We start from the raw sequence: 24,847 nt of genomic DNA, 5'->3' as shown, positions 1-24,847 counted from the left end.
CAGCACTGCTCAGAAGTGTCAGCTGAGAATACATGCTGAAGCCTCTGCAATGAGGGTTGAATTCATGACCTTCCGACTCGGGCAAGAATACTGCTAACTGAGCCAAGGCTGATCCCGCGAAGGAAGTGATGTCTGTGATAGCGGCACATAATTTCAATCTTGTGATGAAGAATTCTGTAAGATTTGCTCACTTGATGTTGGAAACAAGGATGGCTAATTATTGAGAACGTACAAGATCCTGAAGGGATCTAAGAGTGGACACTGAGAGGATGCTTCCTGTGGGGACAGATCAAAAGTAAGCTAATCAGCTAACAAACTAACTGTGAAGCTGTGGAGCCAATTTATAAAAAAATAACAAGCAGAAGTTAACAGGACAGCTGCAGATAGCTGAATAGTAGCCTATTGTTTGATAATCAGCCTAACAGTTCAAGAAGGAGGGGGGGGATGTGAAACTACTGAAATAAAATGCAAAAATAAAATGCTGGGACGAATGAACCAATCATGCACTGATAATAGAAGTCTGCAAACCACTCAGAAACAAGGTGGGGGGGGGGGCGTTACTCGTTTTGTTTGAATAACTATAAGAAAGGCTTGCTGTAGTGAGCACATGTTCTTTTGTTTTGTTCTTTTGCATGTTCTTTTGTTTTGCTTTTTGTTCCTTTTGTATCCTTGTAATGTAACAACCATATACTGCAATAAAGTTTCTAAAAGTTACTGTCGGACTTCGTCTCTCTTTGTAACTGATGGGATCCAACAACTTGACGTAGTCGGCAGGATCGCTGGAGGATTAAAGACCGAAGCCCTGGACATCGGACCTATATCGGCCCCCGGAGGTAAGGACTCCTCTTTACTTTAAAAAGTCCTCGGCCGTTGTCTAGTTTCGGTACTCCACGACGCGATCCCGAACTCTTCCGAGGCTCGAGACCCCCTTTATAGACGTCTAAATCGGCGGTGTTCGATGGTAATACACAAGCCCGGCTGAAGAGCTCCACAGCATCTGTATAAGAAGCCCCACGGCTCGAGACCCCCTCCCCCACACAAAATTGGTACAATGACTGACGAAGGAAACCGACAGTTGCCAACCACTGTAAAAGGCAGGCAGACCCTGCCAGACTTTTCCGAAGATGAAATTCTTCAGCAGTTAAAAGGATATATAGAGCAACAATTTAATTTGGCTAAAACCTGTACTGAAATTGAACAGAAATACAGTGCCTCCAAGGGAGAGTGGTCCCTAGAAGATATAAAGAGTGTTTGGGGAAAAACGACCCGTTTAAAGGATAAAGAATGGACCCAATAGTCCTTAGTCGTAATGGGCCAGATCCGACAGCGTAATGAATATATCCAACAAGCTCAACTGTCTCAACGCGACCGCGACCTGACTAATACGAAGGACCAACTGAAGGCGGTCTGCGAACAACTGAGAAAGGAAAAGCTTAAATTAGAAAAACTAGAAACTGAAAAAGCAAGGTTGGAAACCGAAAATAAAGAACTTAAAAAAAAATTAAAAGACGGACCCCACCGACCACAACCGTCTCGCCTGTACCCGAATCTGGAGTCGTTACTAAAAGAACTACGGAAAACGCAACAGCGTGAAGCTGGTATAGAGGAAGCTGAGTCCTCCAGCGAAGAAAGTGATACTGATGATGAGTTTCCTTTTGCGCAGCTCGCCCCCCTTAAACAGAAACACATTAAGGTCAAGCAGGAAAAGAGGATTACAGACGAGGTGATCACGTCTGAGCACAACACTTATTGGATGCATGTCCCGGCGGATCCTGAGAAAATTGATAAATGGTCTAAAGAATTGCCTGACCCGAAAAAGTGGGGTCAGAAGATGTGAGAACAGTTGGAACGTCTGAAGGGAATTTACCACCTCCACCCATGGGACGGGGTACCGATTTTGACTGTGATGGTGCCCGGGCGAGCGGGGCGAAGACTGAACAGAGAGGTCCAAACTGCTTTGGGAGAGGACGAGCAACAACTACATGCCGGATGGGCTGCGAGTAGTCGGTGGCTGCGAGCGTTCTGTCCCGCAAAGACGGATTGGAATAAAATTACAGCCCGTCAGCAAAAAGGTACCGAAGAGGTGCAGGAGTATGAAGAGAGGTTTAGATCTGCTTGGCTGGAACACTCGGGGATAACGGACATTGCTCCAGAGGATCTGGACAATACCCGTTTTGTGCCCTTGAAGTCTGCCTTTATTGCAGGGCTAAAACCAGAATTATCCAAGCTGCTGAAGGTAACCTTACCAGAGTGGGAAGGCACAGGAGTAACCTACGCACAGTTGACTGATCGATGCAGTCAGCTGGACAGGGACATGGGAGCAAAGCTCCGAGCTCTGCAGGCAGGTTGGACGCCCAAAGGCCCTGATAGGGCGCAAGATAGGCAACCCAGGGCATGCCACTACTGCGGGAAGGAAGGCCATTGGGCTGGGATGTGTAGAGCGAAGGGACGGGGAAGAGGTCGGCAAGGATACAATCCGGCACCAAGACCAGGTCCCTCCCCTGAGGACGATGACCTAGAAAAATTCAAACAGTTGTCACCCCAGCAACGGAAGGAGATATTGGCGTTACTTGGTGCGGCAAAAAACTAGCGCAGCCCTCCCTCGCCCTTTCGGTGCCCCTCCTGGCACTAATAGAACAACGAAGAGATGGATTGTATATAACCGCGAGGGTGGGCGATCAAGATATAGACTGCCGATTGGATACTGGGGCCGAATTAACATGTCTACCTCAACGATACGGGAACTCTATAACCGATGGACGGTAAAGTTAAGACCGCCCACGGGGATGGTGGCCATGAGGTGGTGATCAGGAAAACTCAGCCCATACACATTGGTCTTGGTCCATACGAATTGATAACACCAGTCTGGATAGGTCCAGTGGACCAGGCCCTTCTGGGTATGGACGTTCTTACCCAGCTGAACTCCTCGTTGCATTTTGAAAGCAGCCAGGTAATATGGTCTATCAGATGTCTCAAGGAGGAGGAGCTGAGGGAGCACCCAATATGGGCTCAGGATAAGAACGATTGTGGGCTACTTCAAATGGAACCGGCAACGTTTACAGGATCTGCTCCGCCCTGTACTAAGCAATACCCCATTAGTCCAACATCTATTGCAGGAATCTTACCCGTGATTAAACAATTAGAGGAGCGAGGCGTGCTGGTTAAAACACACAGTACCTCCAACAGCCCTGTGTGGCCAGTACGGAAACCAAACGGGACCTGGCGGTTTACTGTTGACTATAGAAGGGCTAACCAGTGTATTAACAAAACAAAGAACAGTACAGCACAGGAACAGGCCATTCGGCCCTCCAAGCCTGCACCGAAAAGGCTCCTCTGGTAGCTGACCCCTCCACGATATTCAATGCCCTGAGGCCGGAACATGAATGGTTCTCTGTTGTCGACGTGGCCAATGGATTTTGGTCGGTGCCACTGGCACCCGAGGTCCAACCGTGGTTCGCCTTTACCATTCAACAACAGTACACCTGGACCCGGCTGCCACAGGGTTTCCACAACAGCCCTACTGTATTTCATATGGCCCTACAAAACCATTTGAGGGAGTTACCTCCCATGCACTCCATGGTCATCCAGTACGTGGACGGCATCCTGTTAGCCTCTGAAACGGATGAACAACACGAACAAGATCTGCGTACCCTGCTGGACCACCTTCCTCGGAGAGGACACAAGGCCAGTATCGGCAAAGCGCAAATAGTCCAAGAAGAGGTCGTGTACCTGGGACAGAAGATTCCAAAAGAGGGAACCTACTCAGGACAGGACCACAGCCATCTGGGCTGCCAAACAGCCCACCACGATCCAGGAGATTAGGTCCTTTTTGGGTTTGTGTAACTTCAACAGAAATTGGATCGACTCCTACACACAACTGGCTCAACCGTTAAATGATCTCTTGAAAGGGAAGCGGGCCTCGAAGGAAGCGGTCACCCTTATGAGAGACCAACAAGAGGCCTTCGAGAATTTAAAGAGGGCCTTGTGCTCAGCGCCGGCCCTGGGAATCCCCGACAATGGGAAACCGTTTACCCTGTTTGTACATGAAAAAGAGGGATACATGACTACCATATTGACACAGGAGAATGGGGACCAACAGAGACCTATTGGATACTATTCGAGAAAACTGGACACCGTAGCCCTAGGATGGGGCAGTTGCCTAAGGGCCATGGAAGCTACATGCCAAGCTGTGATGGCTACTGCGGGTCTGGTATTGGATCAAAAGCTAACAGTCAAGTGTCCCCACACTGTCCTCACATTGCTATCCATGAATAGAGTATCCCAAGTGACAGCAGCCAGAAGGACCCGATGGACAACGGTCCTAGAGGCCCCCAACCTCCATATAGTCCAAGCCAGCCCGGTAAACCCAGCAACTATGCTCCTGTTGTCTGGGGAGCAAGAGGGGGAAGAGCATGATTGCGTGGAGGCTATGAGAGAGACAGAGGAAGTAACCTTAGCGGCGCAGGAGGCATTGAACAATCCGGATTTAATCCTTTTTACAGACAGCTCCTCCTTTGTTGACAACGGTACCCGGAAAGCAGGATGGGCGGTGACAACCCTGCACAAAGTTGTGGCGACGGGATGTCTGTCCTCAGGGACGTCAGCCCAACAGGCCGAATTACAGGCCCTGTCGGAGGCATGTCGGATAGCAGAGGGGGAGATGGCTAATATTTATACGGACTCACGATACGCCTTTGGAGTTGCTCACGATTTTGGTCAGCTGTGGCGCAAAAGAGGATTTCTCACCACCGCTGGTACACCTATCTGAAACAGGAAAGAGGTCCGAGACTTGCTAGAGGCCATGCAATTACCACAAGAGGTGTCCATTCTGAAATGTAAAGCCCATATGAAGGATAATACCATAGAGGCGCAGGGGAATGCCCTAGCCTACCAGGCAGCCAATGGAGCCACCTGGCAGGGTGACTCCCCGGACACACGGATGCAAATATGTAAACTGAATGTACCCAGTTAGGCACAAGACCTACAAATGATGTAGAGCGAGTGCCCCAAAGACGAAAAATGGACCTGGATAGAAACAGGGATCAAGCTATGTGAAGACGGCATCTGGAGGCAAAGGGACACCGAGAGACCAGTCGCACCACAGGCGCTGATGCCCTTTTTAGCCCAACAGATTCACTCCTGGGGGCACCTGGCCCCATAACAGATGACGGCTCGGTTTCAGAAAAGCTGGTGGGGTCGGGGGTTCATAAAACATGCCCAGCTGGTGGCTGACCGCTGTGTGGTCTGTCAGAAAAACAATCCAGGACCCACCACGATAATGCCTCAACTAAGAGCTCCTGCTCCAGCCGGCCCATTCCAGTGCTTACAAGTTGACTATATCACCCTCCCACCTTGCCAGTGATACACCGGCATTCTCGTCATTGTCGACAGATTTTCCAGATGGGTAGAGGCAGTCCCAGTCAGAAGAGCCATGGCCAATCACACCGCTAAGGTCTTGTGTAAAGACTACATCCCCAGATGGAGAGTACCGGTCAGCATTGATTCTGACCAAGGGACTCATTTTACAGGCTCCGTCTGTCAGGAAGTCTGTCGGCTACTGAACATTAAGTGGGATTTACACTGTCCTCACCACCCAGAGTCCTCAAGCCAAGCAGAGCGAATGAACCAGACCCTAAAACAACGACTATCCAAGTATCACCAGGAAGGAATACCATGGCCCCAGGCACTGCCGATAGTTTTGTGCAGTATTAGGGCAACTCCGAACAGAACTACAGGCCTGAGTCCATTTGAAATAATAACAGGCAGACCCATGTCTCTGCTGGGAACAATTGATTTGCGAAAAGCGGATTGTCACCCGATGAGTGACACTCTACTAGAATATTGTCAGAACCTAACAAATGCTATCAGTTCTGCTTCTTCGCAGGTATCGGCAGCTTGAGGTGACCCACCAGAAGGAGGGCACGACATCGTCCCGGGAGTCTGGGTCTACGTGAAGAAAATACATAAAGAACCATTGGGCGCCAAGTGGGAGGGACCTTTCCAGGTGCTATTGACCACCCAGGCAGCAGTTATGGTGGAAGGGAAGACAGCCTGGATGCACGCCTCTCACGTCAAATGAGCGACTCGTGACTAAACACCGACCTGCTCTCAGGACAATTACCATTTGCCAATATGTTCAGAATTTTTATTATCCTCTTTGCATGCATTTTAAGTATCTGCTTACTTTTGGCTAACCAAACCTTTCCACCTTGGGAAACTAATCGAGTGCCCAGGGAATTGCACGTTAACACTTTCCTTTACATTAAGTGCTGTTGTAAACAAGTAACTGAAGCCCCTGCCAGGCTTATGCCCTTACAGAGCTCCCACCGTCCCCTCGTGGCACAAGTGAGCAGCGTATTAAGCGCAGCCCTCTGGGTGTTGAAGGCTGTTTTTAGACAAGTAGAGACCATTAAAGGCACCTAGGTGGGATTGATGGAATGATTCTTAAAGAAGTTTGAAGAATCAAAGGGGGGACTGTGGGGACAGATCAAAAGTAAGCTTATCGGCTAACAAACTAACTGTGAAGCCAATTTATAAAAAATAACAAGCAGAAGCTAACAGGACAGCTGCAGATAGCTTAATAGTAGCCTATTGTTTAATAATCAGACTAACAGTTCAAGAAGGGGGGGGGATGTGAAACTACTGAAATAAAATGCAAAAATAAAATGCTGGGACGAATGAACCAATCATGCACTGATAATAGAAGTCTGCAAACCACTCAGAAACAAGGGGGGGCGGGGGGGGGGGGGGGGCGTTACTCGTTTTGTTTGAATAACTATAAGAAAGGCTTGCTGTAGTGAGCACATGTTCTTTTGTTTTGTTCTTTTGCATGTTCTTTTGTTTTGCTTTTTGTTCCTTTTGTATCCTTGCAATTTAACAACCATATACTGCAATAAAGTTTCTAAAAGTTACTGTTGGACTTCGTCTCTCTTTGTAACTGATGAGATCCAACACTTCCCCTTATGACAGACACTAGAACTAGGGGACACAGTTTAAAAATTAGGCGTCTCCCATTTATGATGGAGATGAGGAGAAACTTTTTCTCCGAGGGTTCTGAGGTCTGTGGAATTCTCTTCCCCAGAGAGCAGTGGAGGCTGGGGGTCATTGAGTATTTTTAAGGCTAAGTTAGATAGATTCTTGATTGACAAGGGAGTCGAAAGTTATATTAAGTAGACAGGAAAGTAGAGTTGAGGCCACAATCAGATCAGCCATAATCTAATGAAATGGTGGAGCAGGCTCGAGGGGCTGAATGGCCTACTCCTGCTCCTAATTGGTCCGTTCGTATGTTTGAGAAATGATACTAGGATTGTCCTAAAAGTCCCGGATGTTCCTGCAATAGGAGGATTTTGCCATGAGAGGGAGACATGGTATTCCTTGACATAGCCAAACCAGTTTGGTAAGAGGCAAAATTACCAGGCCAGTCAAATGTCAGGCTTGCTATCTTTAGATTTGAAGTTATGGAAGTGAGGACCGTACCAGAGAGAATGGTGGGGGTGAGAGGCCACAAGCATCTGAGGGGATGGAATCCAAGCAGAACCACGAGATTTAAAAAAAAATAGCTGGACAGTGGAGTCACGGTAGGTAAAGGGCCACAGAAAGGGGAGTTGGGAGTTAGAAGTCAACTGGTGAGGAGGCTTGGGAGAAGTCTTTTTTCCGGGGCAGACAGTGAGCAGAGTTGAAACGGTCAGAGAGAGGTGGATGGTGAGAGAAACAAGGTCCTCAGATCTGCTGTGTCGCTCCACCATTTTGTTGAAAAACAACTTTACAAATTATCTCAGTAAAGAAACACTGGCACCACTACTCCATCGGAGTTGTTTTTTGCTGCGGTCAACTAACAGTTTGAAAGTTGCTTATTGGAGTAATTGCGGTGTGCTTCTTGCTTGTTCCTTTGCTGAACTGCAGGCAGGATGAACTGCTCAAGAGGCATGCAGCTTATAAATCACAAGGGACCGTTAGGCGAAAGGACACAATTACAAAAATAGCAAACTATGAGCAAAGAAAAATCCTCAACGCTCCCCCACCCCCAAAGAATATCAGGGTATGCAGCAGACTCAGAAGATAGTTAATTTTAGGGCAATATAAATCTTTACAGAGGTCTTAATCCATACTGTTGTATGGCTTCAGGCTCTGAACTACAACAGGCTCCACTGTTCAGCTTCAACATGCTGAGGGATTGACTGAAAGAGTCTTGAGGCAGGGCTTCGCTGAGCTCCATGCTGGCCAGAGTTTACTCACTTGAAAATTATTCAATCTGCAGAGGGATTACCCAGAAGCAGAGACATGCCTGGAGTCGGCACTGATGGAAGTAGTGTAAGGATTAATTCACCATGGCTGAAGAGGGTGACTTTAGTCTCCCAGGAGCATTCATTGCCATCTTCCTTTGTTTCAAATAAAGGCAGAGCAGAAATGGTCATGAAAGAATGAATCATGACCTCATTGGAAAGCAAACTTCAATTTATACAGTTTTGTGTTACTGACCAGTAGAAACTCTCTCTGTTCATATAAGTCATGAGATTTTATCCAAGGGTCTGGATGGTGACATGCCATCGCAGGCCCCTCAACTTTGGGGAATTCTGCAATATAACGAAATTGGGCAGATCCCTTAAATGTTGGTCAATGGGAAAGGTGATGTATGAGTTCATTCTGCTGAACAATGCATTAGTCACCCGTGTGACACATTAGTAATATAAATTGGAATATTTTATAGATGTCTCCCATGGGAGTCTGGAAGGAACGAGAATTATACAGTTTGAGGACCATAATGACCTTTAGTGTTACTGGTAAAGTCAGTCATAAGATAGAGGTAAGCTGCAAATCTGTTTTCCGCAGATGACACAAACCTAACAACCTCTCTGATCAATCCGAGCCGGCAAAGGCAGTTTTCTTCCAACACTGCCAGGTAGCTGTAATGGAGCCTGTAGATATGCTGCTTAGGTAATGTCAGTTTCAAGAGGTTCACCTCCAGCACAATCAGATCTCCATGGGATGCCTTCTTCAGTCTTCCTCCTCTTCCAACAAATTCAGGGAAAGTGTAGCTCTGAATTAAATACGCATAACTTTAATGTAGTGATCGAAAGTATTAATGGAAGAGTCTTGCTTTAAAGAAATACTTCTGGAAAGGCCACATCTTGACAGACCATTTATGCTCATTATAAATGGGTTAGCTCACTGCAGAGAAACTGCATAAAACACAAGATTTCTAAAGTGCAGTAAACCCTTCACCCAATTCTGTTCAACAGCAATCAACATCAATAGACAATCAAAGTAGGAAATGGTGCAGGCTGCACACCAAAGAGCAGGGACTGGCGAGTTTAGAATCTAAAGTCGTCAGTATCTATTTTGCTCATTCTTTTTGAATATGGGCAACATGGTAGTTTGTTTCCAATTTACTGGTACCACCAGAGTGTCCAGCGTATCCCTCAATCATAGCCAATGCTTCACCAATCTCCTTCATAATTTCTTTTAGCCCTTTGTATAAGTGCCACCTATCCCTGGAGATTTATAAATTTTAATCCCTTTTAGTCTGTCTAGCCTGCCATCTCATTTATTCAAAAACATTAATTTTGTCCATATCTGTCCCTGGAGGCATATCGTTCAAATCCCCGTTTGCAAATAGTTGGAGAAAGTAATCATGCAAAACATTTACTATCTCATGCATTTCATTAAACCATTTTGCATCTTTTGCAGTTTTCACCGCTGCACTGACCACTGTCTAACTGAAATGCTGAAAGAATATTTTCCTGTTCTGCTCTTCCTTGGCAGTTATGCTTTTTTCCAGGTTAACAAACCCAAGAACACAAAGAAGTGGAACTGTATCCCATCTTCCCTTCATCTGCCAATATGTGTGAAGCACGTGTTTAAATGCACCCACAACCACAGCTATAGCTGATAAAATGTTCTCCTGCGATTTTATTTGGTACTGCAAAATACATCTCAAAAATCAGTTTATATCAGAAAGCCTGACAGTTCTCCATATGAGCACATCTGCTGATGCTCCCAATTCATCTTGTTCACAGCCTATTTCTATTTTGGTTATTATGAGCTACAGAGCTCTCATCATAACCTTTCAGAAATTTGTGTTTTCTTCCAATCATTGCAATTCCAATATACCATGTAACATTAAGTCTCAACACAATTTCATTAAATCTCTCTGGGACTAATATAATGCATTCGTGTACCAACAATATTTAAAATATTAACATTTCCTGCCCTACCATTTCTGATCAATTGTTTACACGTATTGAGAATGTAAATGTGAACAATAACAAAACTTATTGAGGAGAGACTTGATGGTGCCTTTCAAATAGCAACAGCTGATAAAAGATGCCTCATTTAAAGTAAAAATGAATTGAGACTGAATAATTAAATTCAACAGCTACAGTTTCTTTCTTCAGTTAGTCATACCTCATAAATGTACTATTAAGGACAGAATTGAGACACAACTGAAACCCCAGTTCTTTTCCCTTTACTGTCCCTAATGAGTGTGTTTTTGACCAGGAAGATGCGTGTGTTTCTTAACCCCGTGAGTGTATGGCCAATGTGAATAGCCAGCAGCACGCTTTTCGTGGGTTTAAATAGAAAGGATTATTTTTATTCACATGTTCAACCCGAAAGTCTAATGCTACCACTCACACAAAAACCACACTTAAGAAAGAAAGCCGCTAAAAAGGGTAGTACACTTTCACAAATTACAAGCAAAGGAATAGTTTGCAAGTCACGTGACTTGGCTCATCTTAGGGAAAAGGCATGCGTTGCAGGCCCGGCGAAGGCGGCGTTTTCACTCCTAACGTGCAGTTAGGTGGGCTCAATAGCCAGAGTTGGATATCACATTCATTGCAAGATTCTGTCGAAGATGAAGATTTTCAGCTGGTCACGAAGTTAGTTGCTTGTAGACTTATTACTCGGAGGTTGGTTTTCTGTACTGGTGGACTTGAAAAGGAACAGGCTTGGAGATCTTAAGATATTACAGCCTCCAGTTCTTTTAAGGCATGATGGTACTGCCTTGTTTGCTTGCTGCTTTTTCTGAAGTCTGTATTTTAAAGGTTTTTAAAAGGAGACCAACATGGCTGCCCCGCTAGGTGACTTCTCAGTTTCTTTTCCAAATATGGTCGGGTCCAGGTTGATTAGTCCCATCCTGGTTTATTGTAAAATATGCATTCTGAGAGGGGGTAAAGACAATCACCTTCTTTGTTTCAGGAGAAACCCGTTCAATTCAGGAACATCTCCAGGATGGGCATTGATGACACCTCTTAGTCTGGAAGGTATCCTTTTGTCCTTTCAAGCCAGTGAGTCAGTTTTTGAATACACAGGCCGAAGGTCTGCTGACCTTCAGTGGCCATCTTTGCAGCCCATGTCTACTTTTAAATTAACCACAATTAGTTTTATTCATTTGTGGGATGTGGGCGTCACTGACTAGGCCAGCATTTGTTGCCCATCCCTAATTATCCTTGAACGGAGTGGCTTGATAGGCCACTTCAGAGGGCATTTAAGAGTCAACTGCATTACTGTGGGTCTGGAGTCCCCAAAAGGACATTAGTGAACCAGACGGGTCTTTACAACAATCGACAATGGTTTCATGGTCACAAATAGAGTAGCTTCTAATTCCAGATTTATTAATTGACTTCAAATTTCACCATTTGCCATGATGGGATTTGAACCCATGTCCCCAGAGCAGTGACAATGGACATTAAAATAAAAGGAAATTCAGTTCCAGAAGATGCTATGCTGAAAATAGTCCATGTTTAAAGTTATGAATAGGACAAGCCTTTTCTGGGCATGACAATACAAATGCCACGGTGAATCATGCTAGATTGGCTGGTTCAAACTTAGTAATTATTCATCTACACCCATTTTTTAAAAACTGAAATTGTGTAGCTTATAATTGGTTTTACTTCTTAAGGAATATTCCAGCACAGAAGGCGGTCATTCAGTTCGCCTGCACCAGCTCTTTGAAAAAGCTGTTCAATTTAGTCCCACACCATAGCTTTTTCCCCTGAAAATGCACCCTCTTCAAGTACATGACTAACTGTCTTTTGAAAGTTCCTATGCTTCCATCACACTTTCATGTAGTGCATTCCAGATCTCAACAACCTCTGTGTGAAGTAATTTCTCATTTCCCCACTAGTTTTGTTTGCCAATTATTTTACACCTTGACCTCTAGTAACTGACCCACTTGCCAAAGGAAATTGTTCCTCCATACTCGTTCCATCAAAACTCCACATAATTTTGGATATTTCTATTCTGGGTCACCATCTTTACTGCCCTCCTGTGCATGTATTTTTTTTACTTGGCTAAAGCCAATGAATACAAAAAAATCTTTGCGAAGATTAACAAAAATCTACAGTTTAAATAGAAAATTTAGTTACCCTTTCAGGGAAATGGTACTTTTTTTTTTTACTATGGGCTTCTGCTCCCAGTAGCATAAAAATATTAACAATGGTCCAGAATTTACTGGAACCATATATTAGAAATTGAATGGGTACAGCCAAGTCCATGATCTTTGCACTGGAATGTTGCAAGTTAAAAATCCAGAAGAGACAGTGCCTCTAAAGGGGAAATTTCTGCCAATTATCTTAAATCTGTTTCCTCTGGTCATTGACCCTTATGCCACTGGTTCTCCTTATTTACTCTATCAAAACTGCTCATAATTTTGATCACCTCTATCAAGTCTCTTCTGAACCTTCTCCGCTCTAAGGAGAACAACTCCAGCATCTCCTGTCCATCCACATAACTGAAGTCCTTCATCCCTATTATTCCAGTAAATCTCTAACACACCCTCTTTAAGACCGTGGCATCATTCCTAAAGTGTGGTGCCCAGAATTGAACACGGCACTCCAGCTGAGGCCAACTCAGTGTTTAGAATAAATTCCATGCTCCTGTACTCTATTCCTCTATTAATAAAGTCAAGGATTGCATATGTCTTTCCAACAGCCCTTTCAATTTGTCCTACCACAAAGACTTGTGTACATTCACTGCCAGGTGCCACTGTTTCTGCACCTCCTTAAATTTTACCATTATATTGCCTCTCTTCATTCTCCTTACTACTACTCTGCGATTAATTTTATCTGCCATGTGTCTGACCATGTCCTCCTGAAGTCTGCTACTAGCCTTTCCATTGTTTACTACATTTTCGAATTTGTCATCTGCAAACTTTGAACTTATGTCTACTGTAGCCAGGTTCAGATCATTAATATTGATCAAAAACTGACCTGTGGGGGATGACAATGCACATTTTCCTCCTGTCTGAAAAATAACCACTCACTACACCTCCCTTAGCCAATTTTGTATCCTGCCACTATCAATGTCCCTTTAATTCAACTGGTTTTAATTTTGATAAGTCTATAATGTGGTACTTTGTCAAATGTCTTTTGACTTATGTCAGCGATTGCAGCAACGCCCATCTAGCCACCTGACAATTGAATCTCCTATGACTACTATACATAAACATTTGAGAGCACAGGGTGTCCAACATTTTCGTGTGAGGGGTCACATCACAATTTTTGTCCTACATGGGGCCGGTGAACAAATTTAGGAAAGATAAAGGCTTTGTAAAATGTTCTTACTATTAATCAAAACAACAAAAAAAGTGCATCTTTTGTGAACAAGTTTTAAATGAGAAGACTAATTTATTAAATTAGTGTTCAACATAGTGATGAGAAAGTAAGTGAGATACCTGGCATTGCTTTTGCTTGTATATGTAGTCAATGTCTGACCGTACAGCAGTTGATGCAGCAACGTGGAGTATTCCAGATAGATGTCCATCTTTCAGGAGTGATCTTGATCTCTTTCTCTCCCCTGCATCCCCCTGCTCTTCTGTGCCCGTGTCCATCTTCTTGTGTTCCTTCTCTCTCTCTTCCCCACCCTCGTGTCCCTCTCTCTCCCCCCCTCTCTCGTGCCCCCCCTTCTCTCCACCCTCTCTTTCCGCACTCGTACCCCCCCCACCACCCCCTCTGCTCGCCAAGCCAGTGCAGTTTTAAAGGACTCTCTCTCTCTCTGTGCTCCCTCAGCGCTGCTCCACTTCAGGCTTCTGGTTGTGCGCTGGCCTGCTTCCTGCTCGCTCCTCGGCCTCTCTCTCGCTACCCCCCCCCCCCCGCCCCCCACCCACCGCAGCAGCCATTCCCATTCATTTGCTCATTCCCTGAATTCCCAACAACAGCAGGGGCAGCTGATCCCAATGCACCTGCGCCGCAAACCGCCAATCTGCACTCACCCCACTCGGGCAGCCCACTGCCAAAGACAGTGACCAATCACAGACAGGCATCCATAGTCTGTCAGATGCAGGTCCCACCTACCCCCTCTGCCAGATGTACACTTTAATAAGAAAGCCGTCAATCAAAGCCAATCTACGCCCCTCCTCCAATTGCTACTGGCCAGTCCCAGAGATCCTGCTGTCAAAGTCAAGTCACGGGCAGCCCGCTAACAGGATTGGCGGGCCGGATTGAAACCTTTGGCTGGCCAGATTCTGGCCTGCGGGCTGTATGTTGGACAACCCTGGTTTAGCAAGTCACTCCGTTTATCAGATTCTCCCAACTCTGTATGTTAACAGATTTTTTTTTTATTATTCGTTCGTGGGATGTGGGCATCACAGGCTAGGTCAGCATTTATTGCCCATCCCTAATTACCCTCGAGAAGGTGGTGATGAGCTGCCTTATTGAGCGGCTGCAGTCCTTGGGGTGCAGGTACACCCACAGTGCCGTTAGGAAGGGAGTTCCAGGATTTTGACACAGAGACATATCCCCTAATGCATATCTTCAGAAATACACTAATTACAACCGGTCAGCCCACTGCCAGCCACAATAATTAACACCTAGTCAGGCGCCCACTTGCAGGTGATGGACTGTTAACTAGCAGTTTTAAAGTGAAGCTCGACAGTAAAAACTAGGTTAAATTTCAGTTTGATAACCCATTATCTGTACTATTACAAACAGTTTGGGGTCCAAGCCCATAGTGGACGATAGCACCAAGTTGAAAAGCACGTGAGATTTAGTCAGTCTTCTCAAGAAATAGAGGTTAAGCTACTTAAGCATATAGTTAGAGGAAAAGGAAGATGAAAGCAGGCAAGGCGCCGCACAGTTCTGATGTCCTTGGAATGCACAGTTTACAGCAGGACATGCATCATGATTTCAACATAATGAATTTGTAGCAAAAATAATTGAATCTTAGAAGGAACAGGAGAGGAAAAGTGAGAACGTAAAGACCTGAACAGTATGATTGAAATAGCAAAAAAAATGAAAAAATGTGATAGGCGGGGGGAAAGAAAGATAGACAGGGGAAATGCTGGAGGCTAGAGCTGATAGAACGATTATCCACTGCGTGATAAGCTTTGTTTGCATTCAAGAGACGTGACAGAAGAGCATACCCAGGAATGGAAGCAGTATAATTCAATCTTAGGTAGATTTGCTACTGAGAGGGGTGGTGGGTGGAGGAAGTGTTTGACACAAAAGGAAATTTCAGCTTTAGCAATAGAGAAGATATGGGAGTTTCATTTGAGACAGTGAGGCCAAGAATGCTCATAGCTGAGGAAGGACTGAAGATAAATCTATCAAAGACAGTATGTCTTCTTTGGACTTATGTAAGAGATGAAATTTCAAGAACTAAGGCACCAGGAACAAAACCTTGTATTTATATCGCACCTTTAACATAGTGGAGCGTCCCCAAGGTGCTTTACAGGAGTGCTATAAAGCAAAATTTGGTGACGAGCCACATAAGCAGATATTAGGACAGATGCTAAAAAGCTCGATCAAAGAGGTACGGTTGAAGGAAAGTCTTAATGAAGGAAAGAGAGGTAGAGAGGTGTAGGGAGGGAATTCCAGAGCTTAAGGCCTTGGCAGCTGAGGTACAGCCACCAAAGGTAAAACAATTAAAACCAGGATGCTAAAGAAGCCCGAATTAGAGGAGCGCAGAGATCTCGGGGGACTCTAAGGCTGAAGGAGATTACAGGGAGGGCGAGGCCATAGAGGGATTTGAAAACAAGGATGAGAACTTTAAAATTGACGCACCCCACTGCCCCATAATAATTCAATGAAGAGGAGATTTGGGGTAATCAATCAATGCACTGAGAAATACTGTAAAGGGATCTGCAAAGTGAAGGAAGTTGATAACTGTAGAATAGATAAATTAGCAAAAGGAAGAAAAGGATTGGAAGTTATTGATCGCAAGAACAAGATGGGTGACAGCAAGCAAAACCCTGGGGAATTCTGAGTTGATTGAGAAAATCTGGACAAACCATCAACAACACCAATAGAAACCTTTGAACTGAATCCTGAGAAATGTGCTTGAATTCTAAGAAACTACTACAATGCAAAGAAAGGATCCATGGAACAGGAAAGTATCACTGGGGTTAACTTTGTAATAAAATTGATATTTCAGACAGCAAGCTAGATTCCCAAATGAATGAGTGATCATCTTGCTTTCTATCAAAGGAAAAGCAATAAATGACCACATTCTCCCCAAAGATTTCATTTATTTCTATCATAAGATAGGCATTACTATTGTGAAGGGAAATTGCTTTTAGGAAAGTTAAGGACATCAAACTAAAATCTACTTTAAGGATGCCTTGTGTAATCTGGTAAAGGATAAGACTCAACAGCAGTAGACTCTTTTCGTAGCTCTCGTTAAGCCCATGATTCTAATTTTCCTCCACTGATGGAAATTTGATAATGGATAACAATGTATTTATTCAACTGAGACCCATCTTTGAGGATTTTACAAACTCTTTAAAAATTTGCAACAAATAAATAGTGCTTAATTTTTTCAATCTCTCAATCATTCAATTGCTGATTAAAAGATTGAAGTCAAAAGCATAAAATTCTACTACATTAGTTTTTAAGTTTAGGTTAGAGATACAGCACTGAAACAGGCCCTTCGGCCCACCGAGTCTGTGCCGACCATCAACCACCCATTTACACTAATCCTACACTAATTTCATATTCCTACCACATCCCCACCTGTCCCTATATTTTTCCCTACCACCTACCTATACTAGGGGCAATTGCTAATGGCCAATTTACCTATCAACCTGCAAGTCTTTGGCATGTGGGAGGAAACCGGAGCACCCGGAGGAAACCCACGCAGACACAGGGAGAACTTGCAAAAGAAAATTACTTTTTAATCTACATGGAGTATTTTACTGGAGTAAGAAGCAAATCAAAAGGTTGGAACATGACTGACAGCTCCATTCAATACAAATTTGACAGTTCCACTGACATGTTCAATTCCAAATATCCTTGAAGCTATTAGCTTGCTTGACAGATTATAATCAAACACTTATCACCTCTCATATAAAGAAGTTATTTCGAATATATCTCTTTCAAACAAATTTTTCACTAACTTAAATGGACATCCTTTAGCTTAACGACAATAACAATTTGCATTTATATTCCACCTTCAACGTCTTGGGATTAAGTACGACACCAAGGTCACGAACAGTACGGTTCAGCCACAGACAGCTACAAGGAAGGGGATAGAATCAGCGGCTAGGGAGCAGAGTATGCGGCAGGGACCAAAGACAGTGGCTTTGGTCTTGTCAATATTTAGTTGGAGAAAATTTGTGCTCACCCAGTACAAGCAATCGGACAACTTAAGGACAGTGGAGGGGTCATCTTAGTTGGTGGTGAGGGGGAATTGGGTGTCGTCAGTATACAGATGGAAACTGACACTGTTTTTAGATAATGTCACCAAGGGGCAGTATGAAGTGAGAAATAGGAGGATCCCGAGCATAGATCGGGGGAGATCAACGGTAATGATGCGGGAGCAGGAAGAGAAGCAATTGTAGGTGATTCTCTGGCTATGATTAGATAGCTAAGAATGGAACCAGGTGAGAGCAATTCAACCCAGCTGGATGATGGAGGCGAGGCATTGGACTGGGACAGGGAGGACCTGTACACTTGGATGGGCTCCACCCGAACCAGAGTGGGACAGATTTCCTAGTGGATAGGATAAATAGGGCTGTCAATAGGACGTGAAATTAGTAAGACGAGGTGGCTGGGAGGATCCATCGAAAATAAAACGTCTGACGATAAAAGAAAGAGGAGATGAAAGTACACACCAGGCCAAGGTAAGGAACAAGGGTAACAAATGGTCAGGGAACAAATACAATTATACAGACGTTTGAAAAGATTGTTCATTAAAAATATAGTAAAAGGAACAACTATTCAAGACAAATTAAACAGCCTATACAGCAATGTACACACTGCATCCAAAATAAAACAGGGGAACTGGAAGCAATAATCCAAGTAAGGAACCAGGTGCAGTAGGAATAACTGAAATACGGAACAGGATTGGCAACTAAATATTGCAGATTACAACATAATAAGAAAGGATAGGGAAGGAAGAAGGGTGGTTGGGTAGCTTGTACTAATTTGAGATAACATTAGCAGCAGGAAAAAAGGGACATAACTAACAGAAGGTTAGAAATAGAAACCATATGGATTGAAATAAAAGTTAACAAGGGATCGGTCACGTTAAAATAGACCCAATAGTGGAAGAGATATGGAGGAAGAAATGCATAAGTAAATAAATGAGTTAAAGATGCAAAATAATAACCATGGGAGATTCTAATTACCTCCAAATAAACTGCTAAGAGGCAGCGGAAGGCGTACAGGGAATGGAGTTTGTAAACAATGTGTGCAGGACTACTTTCTTACCCAGTATGCACAAAATCCAACTAGAGAGGGAGCACTGATGGATCTAGTAATAGGAAATGAACCAGAGCAGATAAGAAAAGGAGGTGCAGAAACATCTAGGCAATAGCGATCACAAAGGTTAAGAACATAATTAAGATAGAGACCAAAACAACAAATTGGAAAAAAAGCTGATTTAACAGGATGATAATGGACCTAGGGAAAGTAAACTGGAAAAAGTTACTGAAACATCGAAATAGAACAGCAGTGGGAAACATTTAAAACTGTAATCAACAGAGTCCAAGATAAATATATCCCACGAAAAGGTAAGAACAAACTAGCCAGTAATGAAACAATAAAAGCAAAATACTGCGGATGCTGGAAATCTGAAACAAAAACAAGAAATGCTGGATTCACTCAGCAGGTCTGGCAGCATCTGTGGAAAGAGAAGCAGAGTTAACGTTTCGGGTCAGTGACCCTTCTTCGGAACTGACAAATATTAGAAAAGTCACAGATTATAAACAAGTGAGGTGGGGGTTGGGCAAGAGATAACAAAGGAGAAGGTGCAGATTGGACCAGGCCACATAGCTGACCAAAAGGTCACGGAGCAAAGGCAAACAATATGTTAATGGTGTGTTGAAAGACAAAGCATTAGTACAGATTAGGTGTGAATATACTGAATATTGAACATCAGCAAGTGTAAACCTGAAGAAAAACAACCTGAAAAAAACAGTGGGTAAGCAAACTGAACAAACTAAGATGAAATGAAATAAATGCAAAAAAAGATTGTAAAAAATGTAAAAAGGAATCCAAAAAAAAAGGAAGAAAAAATAACTAAAAATGAAAGTAAAGTGGGGGGCTGTCATGCTCTGAAATTATTGAACTCCATGTTCAGTCCGGCAGGCTGTAGTGTGCCTAATCGGTCGATGAGATGCTGTTCCTCGAGCTTGCGTTGATGTTCACTGGAACACTGCAGCAATCCCAGGACAGAGATGTAAGCATGAGAGCAGGGGGGAGTGTTGAAATGGCAAGCAACCGGAAGCTCAGGGTCCTGCTTGCGGACTGAGCGGAGATGTTCCGCAAAGCGGTCACCCAGTCTGCGCTTGGTCTCCCCAATGTAGAGGAGACCACACTGTGAGCAGCGAATACAGTATACTACATTGAAAGAAGTACAAGTAAATCGCTGCTTCACCTGAAAGGAGTGTTTGGGGCCTGGGATAGTGAGGAGAGAGGAGGTAAATGGGCAGGTATTACACCTCCTGCGATTGCAAGGGAAGGTGCCCTGGGACGGGGACGAGGTGGTGGGGGTAATGGAGGAGTGGACCAGGGTGTCGCGGAGGGAACGATCCCTTCGGAATGCTGACAGGGGAAGGGAGGGGAAGATGCGACTGGTAGTGGCATCACGCTGGAGGTGGCGAAAATGGCGGAGGATGATCCTTTGGATATGGAGGCTGGTGGGATGAAAAGTGAGGACAAGGGGAACCCTGTCACGGTTCTGGGAGGGAGGGGAAGGGGTGAGGGTAGAGGTGCGGGGAATGGGTCGGACACGGTTGAGGGCCCTGTCAACCACAGTGGGGGGAAATCCTCGGTTGAGGAAAAAGGAGGTCATATCAGAAGCTGTGTCATGGAAGGTAGCATCATCAGAGCAGATGCGTCGGAGACGGAGAAACTGGGAGAATGGAATGGAGTCCTTACAGGAGGTAGGGTGTGAAGAAGTGTAGTCGAGGTAGCTGTGGGAGTCAGTGGGCTTATAATGGATATTGGTAGACAACCTATCCCCAGAGATGGAGACAGAGAAGTCGAGGAAGGGAAGGGAAGTGTCAGAGATGGACCATGTGAAGGTGAGAGAAGGGTGGAAATTGGAAGCAAAGTTGATAAAGTTTTCTAGTTCGGGGCGGGAGCAGGAAACGGCACCAATACAGTCATCAATGTACCGGAAAAAGAGTTGGGGGAGGGGGTCTGAGTAGGACTGGAACAAAGAATGCTCGACATATCCCACAAAAAGACAGGCATAACTAGGACCCATGCGGGTACCCATAGCGACACCTTTTACTTGAAGGAAATGCATGGAGTTGAAGGAGAAGTTGTTCAATGTGAGAACAAGTTCAGCCAGGCGGAGGAGGGTGTTGGTGGATGGGGACTGGTTGGGCCTCTGTTCCAGGAAGAAGCGGAGAGCCCTCAAACCATCCTGGTGGGGGATGGAGGTGTAGAGCGATTTTTTTTTTTTGCATTCCTTTTTACATTTTTTACAATCTTTTTTTGCATTTATTTCATTTCATCTTAGTTTGTTCAGTTTGCTTACCCACTGTTTTTTTCAGGTTGTTTTTCTTCAGGTTTGCACTTGCTGATGTTCAATATTCAGTATATTCACACCTAATCTGTACTAATGCTTTGTCTTTCAACACACCATTAACATATTGTTTGCCTTTGCTCCGTGACCTTTTGGTCAGCTATGTGGCCTGGTCCAATCTGCACCTTCTCCTTTGTTATCTCTTGCCCAACCCCCACCTCACTTGTTTATAATCTGTGACTTTTCTAATATTTGTCAGTTCCGAAGAAGGGTCACTGACCCGAAACGTTAACTCTGCTTCTCTTTCCACAGATGCTGCCAGACCTGCTGAGTGAATCCAGCATTTCTTGTTTTTGTTTCAGTAATGAAACAATATGGATGAAAAAAAGTAAAGGCAAAATTGAAACAAAAGCAAAAGGCATACACAAAGTATATAACACATCAAAGGAGACAGTGATAAAAGGGAATACAAAAAGGTTATGAAAAAAGCCAAAAACGGAATTATGAAGGCTGAGGGAATATAAAATTAAATCATTGAGGAATGTGAAAAGAAATAGCCTACAGAAAGATAAATAATAAAAGAAAAATCAGTAGCCATTAAGAGCCAATAAACTGTCAGGCAATGACAGCGAAATGGCAGAAATATTAAATAATTACTTTGGCTTGATATATACACGGGAGACTAATATGGTGGGCATGACATTATTACAAGAGTACAAAAAAGATGTAAAGACATTTCAGATAGAAAGAGGGGATATAATTCACAAACTAATCAAATTTAGAGAGGATAAAACCTGCGGCCTGGGTGGATTGCATCTGTGCATACTAAAAGAAGTGAGGGAAGAGATTGCAGAGACACTACTTAGGGCCGCACAGTATGCACAGTGGCTAGCAGCCTCACAGCTCCAGCAATCCGGGTTCGGTTCTGGGTACTGCCTGTGCAGAGTTTGCAAGCTCTCCCTGTGACTCCGTGGGTTTTCTCCAGGTGCTCCGATTTCCTCCCACATGCCAAAGACTTGCGGGTGGATAGGTAAATTGGCCATTGTAAAAATTGCCCCTAGTGTAGGTAGGAGAATTGAGGGAAGGTGGGAATGTGAGAGGGAAAAATGGGATTAATGTAGGATTAGTATAAATGGGTGGTTGATGGTCAGCGCAGACTCAGTGGGCTGAAGGGCCTGTTTCGGTGCTGTACCTCTCTATGACTACTGCATATATATAAAAATTCATCAGAAAAGGAATAATGACAGAGGGAAATAGAGCAAGTCCAAGGAATTATAGAGCGATTAGTTCATTGTTGGTGGGAAGAAAGAAAATGGAATCCTTACTCAAAGATGTTACAGAAAACCATTTAGAAGCTGAAAAGATCCTTATCCTCCAACTTTTAAAGATTTATGTATTGGAATATTTAATCCTCTTACTTTATCCCTTTTAAAGCTTTATCACTTAAGGGTATCTTCCTCCCAAAATAGATCACCTCACATAACCCTGCATTAAATTTAAATAAAAATGAAAGGACAATGCTCCAATTTATAGTGCCAGTCAGTTTTCCCATGGAATCCATTTTTAATAGCAATGACAATGGAAGACATTTGCTTATAATTCAAGAAAGGCTCATGGGCTAAGCCATCTTTTTAACAGGCACAGTTTTCATCATCTCAAAATTAGTTGCTTAAAGACTCCAGTGAGTTATTCAAAACTAGAAAACAACAAATCCCAGATAAGTCAAACTACAGTACATTGCTCCATGTCTCTAGTAACTATTAGATCATGTCTGATCTCATACTTTATTCCCCTGACTTATCTATCTATATTCACCTTTATTAATAATTTAATGGAAAGCCTTTGGCGCAAGAATGTTAGGAATCTTTGTTCAATCCATCCTTGTTTACATGTGGCTTATGCAGGCCTACAAATCAGAGTCATAACGACACATAAGGAGGCCATTTGGCCCATCAAGTTCAGATTTTTGGTGTCACAGGGAATCAAGGGATATGGCGAGTGGGTGGGAAAGTGGAGGTGAAGCCTAAGCTCAGCCACTATCGGATTGAATGGCGGAGCAGGCTAGATGGGCTCCTATTTCTCGAGTCCCTATTGATGCCTTGAATCTCAAAATTCAACAACAAACTTTGCATTTACCTGAAATTCACCCATGCTATGTACAATCATGGATTCTATCATTCTGAGCAGATTTCATCATCAAAAATATAATCTTCCTTGCGCCAAATAATGCTGAATCAAGGGTCAAAGATGTTCAAAATTTTGCAGAAGACAACTTTCAAATCAATGGAAACTGTTAACATCAGACAGGGAAAATCTGCAGGTTTTCTACTCGGCCTATACAATCCGTACATAACACCATCATAAACTTTTATTCAAGAGTTACAAAGAAAAATGTACAATACTGACTTTGGATTGAAAAAAACTGCCACTACAAAGTAACAGAACTTTTATTCCAAAATCTAAAGCAAATTTTCATTTTTTTCCCCCAAAATATACCAAGTATTATAGAGACAAACAAGTAAACTAAAGACATTGAACATTCTTCCTCAGTCTTGCATCATTACTGCTGCACATAGTCACCAAGCATTCATTAATAAAAAATGAATTGGAAAAAAAACTGTTTGGCTATGCTACACCATAAATTCACTACTGTATTAATGACAATTCTTTTCTTTACTGAAGAATTATTAAAATGTAAGGTGGAAATGTAAAATGTATGAAAATTAACTTACTTCTTCAGTTGCTCTGTGAAGATGTACTGAGTGAAATCCTTTACCGCAGGGGCAAAGTATAACTGTTCCTGCAGATTGATTTCCTTTGCAGCAACGTCTTCAACAGAATTGAAACGTAGAACGTAGAATGGATGAGAAACTGGACCAAAAACTTCAAACACCTGTAAATTGAAGGAGGCAATTAAAACAAGTTTTATATAACTTTTACAAATATAATCATAAGAGAATACCAAGTACAAAATGAATGTAACCGAATTATACGGAGACTTTTTTGTTAACATATCAACAAAGATTTTTGATAGTGATTTTTTGATGAAACGTAGAAATATTTGGTGAAAATGTTTTCAAATCTAAATATTTTCACCAAGAGAAACACACTGCATCATGTCAATTAATTAAAACATTCACAACCTCCGTGAGATACAATTTATTTTCTGGATCTCATGGAATAGGCTTGGGCGGCTGAAAGGCCTCCACTTGTTCCAATGTACTTGATCATAATTAATATTTTTCCTGATTGCTGCATTTATTTTGAATACTTCCTTGTCCATATTCTCTCTCCCATCTTTTTGGGATTCGATCAAAAGATTGTATACGTTGCATGGAATGATAAGCGATAGTGATAGGTATTTCATTGATTAGAAAAGGGTACCCCAATCTAAAATGCCTGTATTACTTTTGGGTTGTGCGAGTCTCTAGACTGATGTCCGTAACAAGTATGCACCCCTCTTTGGGTGGAGATGCCAGGTTGATTTGAGCTGGAAAACAACCCTGGGCCTAGCACAGAACAATACTGAAATAATTCAAGCACAGACATATTGAATAACACACCTGACAGTTACACTTTTCATTTCAACTGAAAGCATCAAGAGATTCACAATATTTTTGCAATAGTTTAATGTACATTAGGGTGGCACAGTGGCGCAGTGGTTAGCACCGCAGCCTCACAGCTCCAGCGACCGGGGTTCGATTCTGGGTACTGCATGTGTACAGTTTGCACGTTCTCCCTGTGACCGCGTGGGTTTTCGCCGGGTGCTCCGGTTTCCTCCCACAGCCAAAGACTTGCAGGTTGATAGGTAAATTGGCCATTATAAATTGCCCCTAGTATAGGTAGGTGGTAGGGAAATTGAGGGGATGTGGTAGGAATATGGGATAAATGTAGGATTAGTATAAATGGGTGGTTGATGGTTGACACAGACTCGGTG

General features: G+C 43.4%; 1 protein-coding gene across 1 annotated transcript in view; it reads right to left on the bottom strand.

Annotated features, from left to right (window-relative positions):
* naf1 (nuclear assembly factor 1 homolog (S. cerevisiae)) overlaps nt 1-24,847 on the bottom strand; it is a 350,613-nt gene that overhangs the window by 73,952 nt on the left and 251,814 nt on the right. Inside the window, exon 6 of the mRNA XM_068021523.1 lies at nt 23,643-23,803. Coding sequence (XP_067877624.1) covers nt 23,643-23,803 — 161 coding nt within the window. The remainder of the gene's footprint in view (nt 1-23,642; nt 23,804-24,847) is intronic.

Source organism: Heterodontus francisci, chromosome 1 (assembly GCF_036365525.1).
Source record: "Heterodontus francisci isolate sHetFra1 chromosome 1, sHetFra1.hap1, whole genome shotgun sequence".
In the NCBI taxonomy this organism is placed as follows: domain Eukaryota; kingdom Metazoa; phylum Chordata; class Chondrichthyes; order Heterodontiformes; family Heterodontidae; genus Heterodontus; species Heterodontus francisci.
The sequence above is the reverse complement of the archived record's forward strand: the minus strand, read 5'-3'. Positions and strand labels throughout refer to the sequence as shown.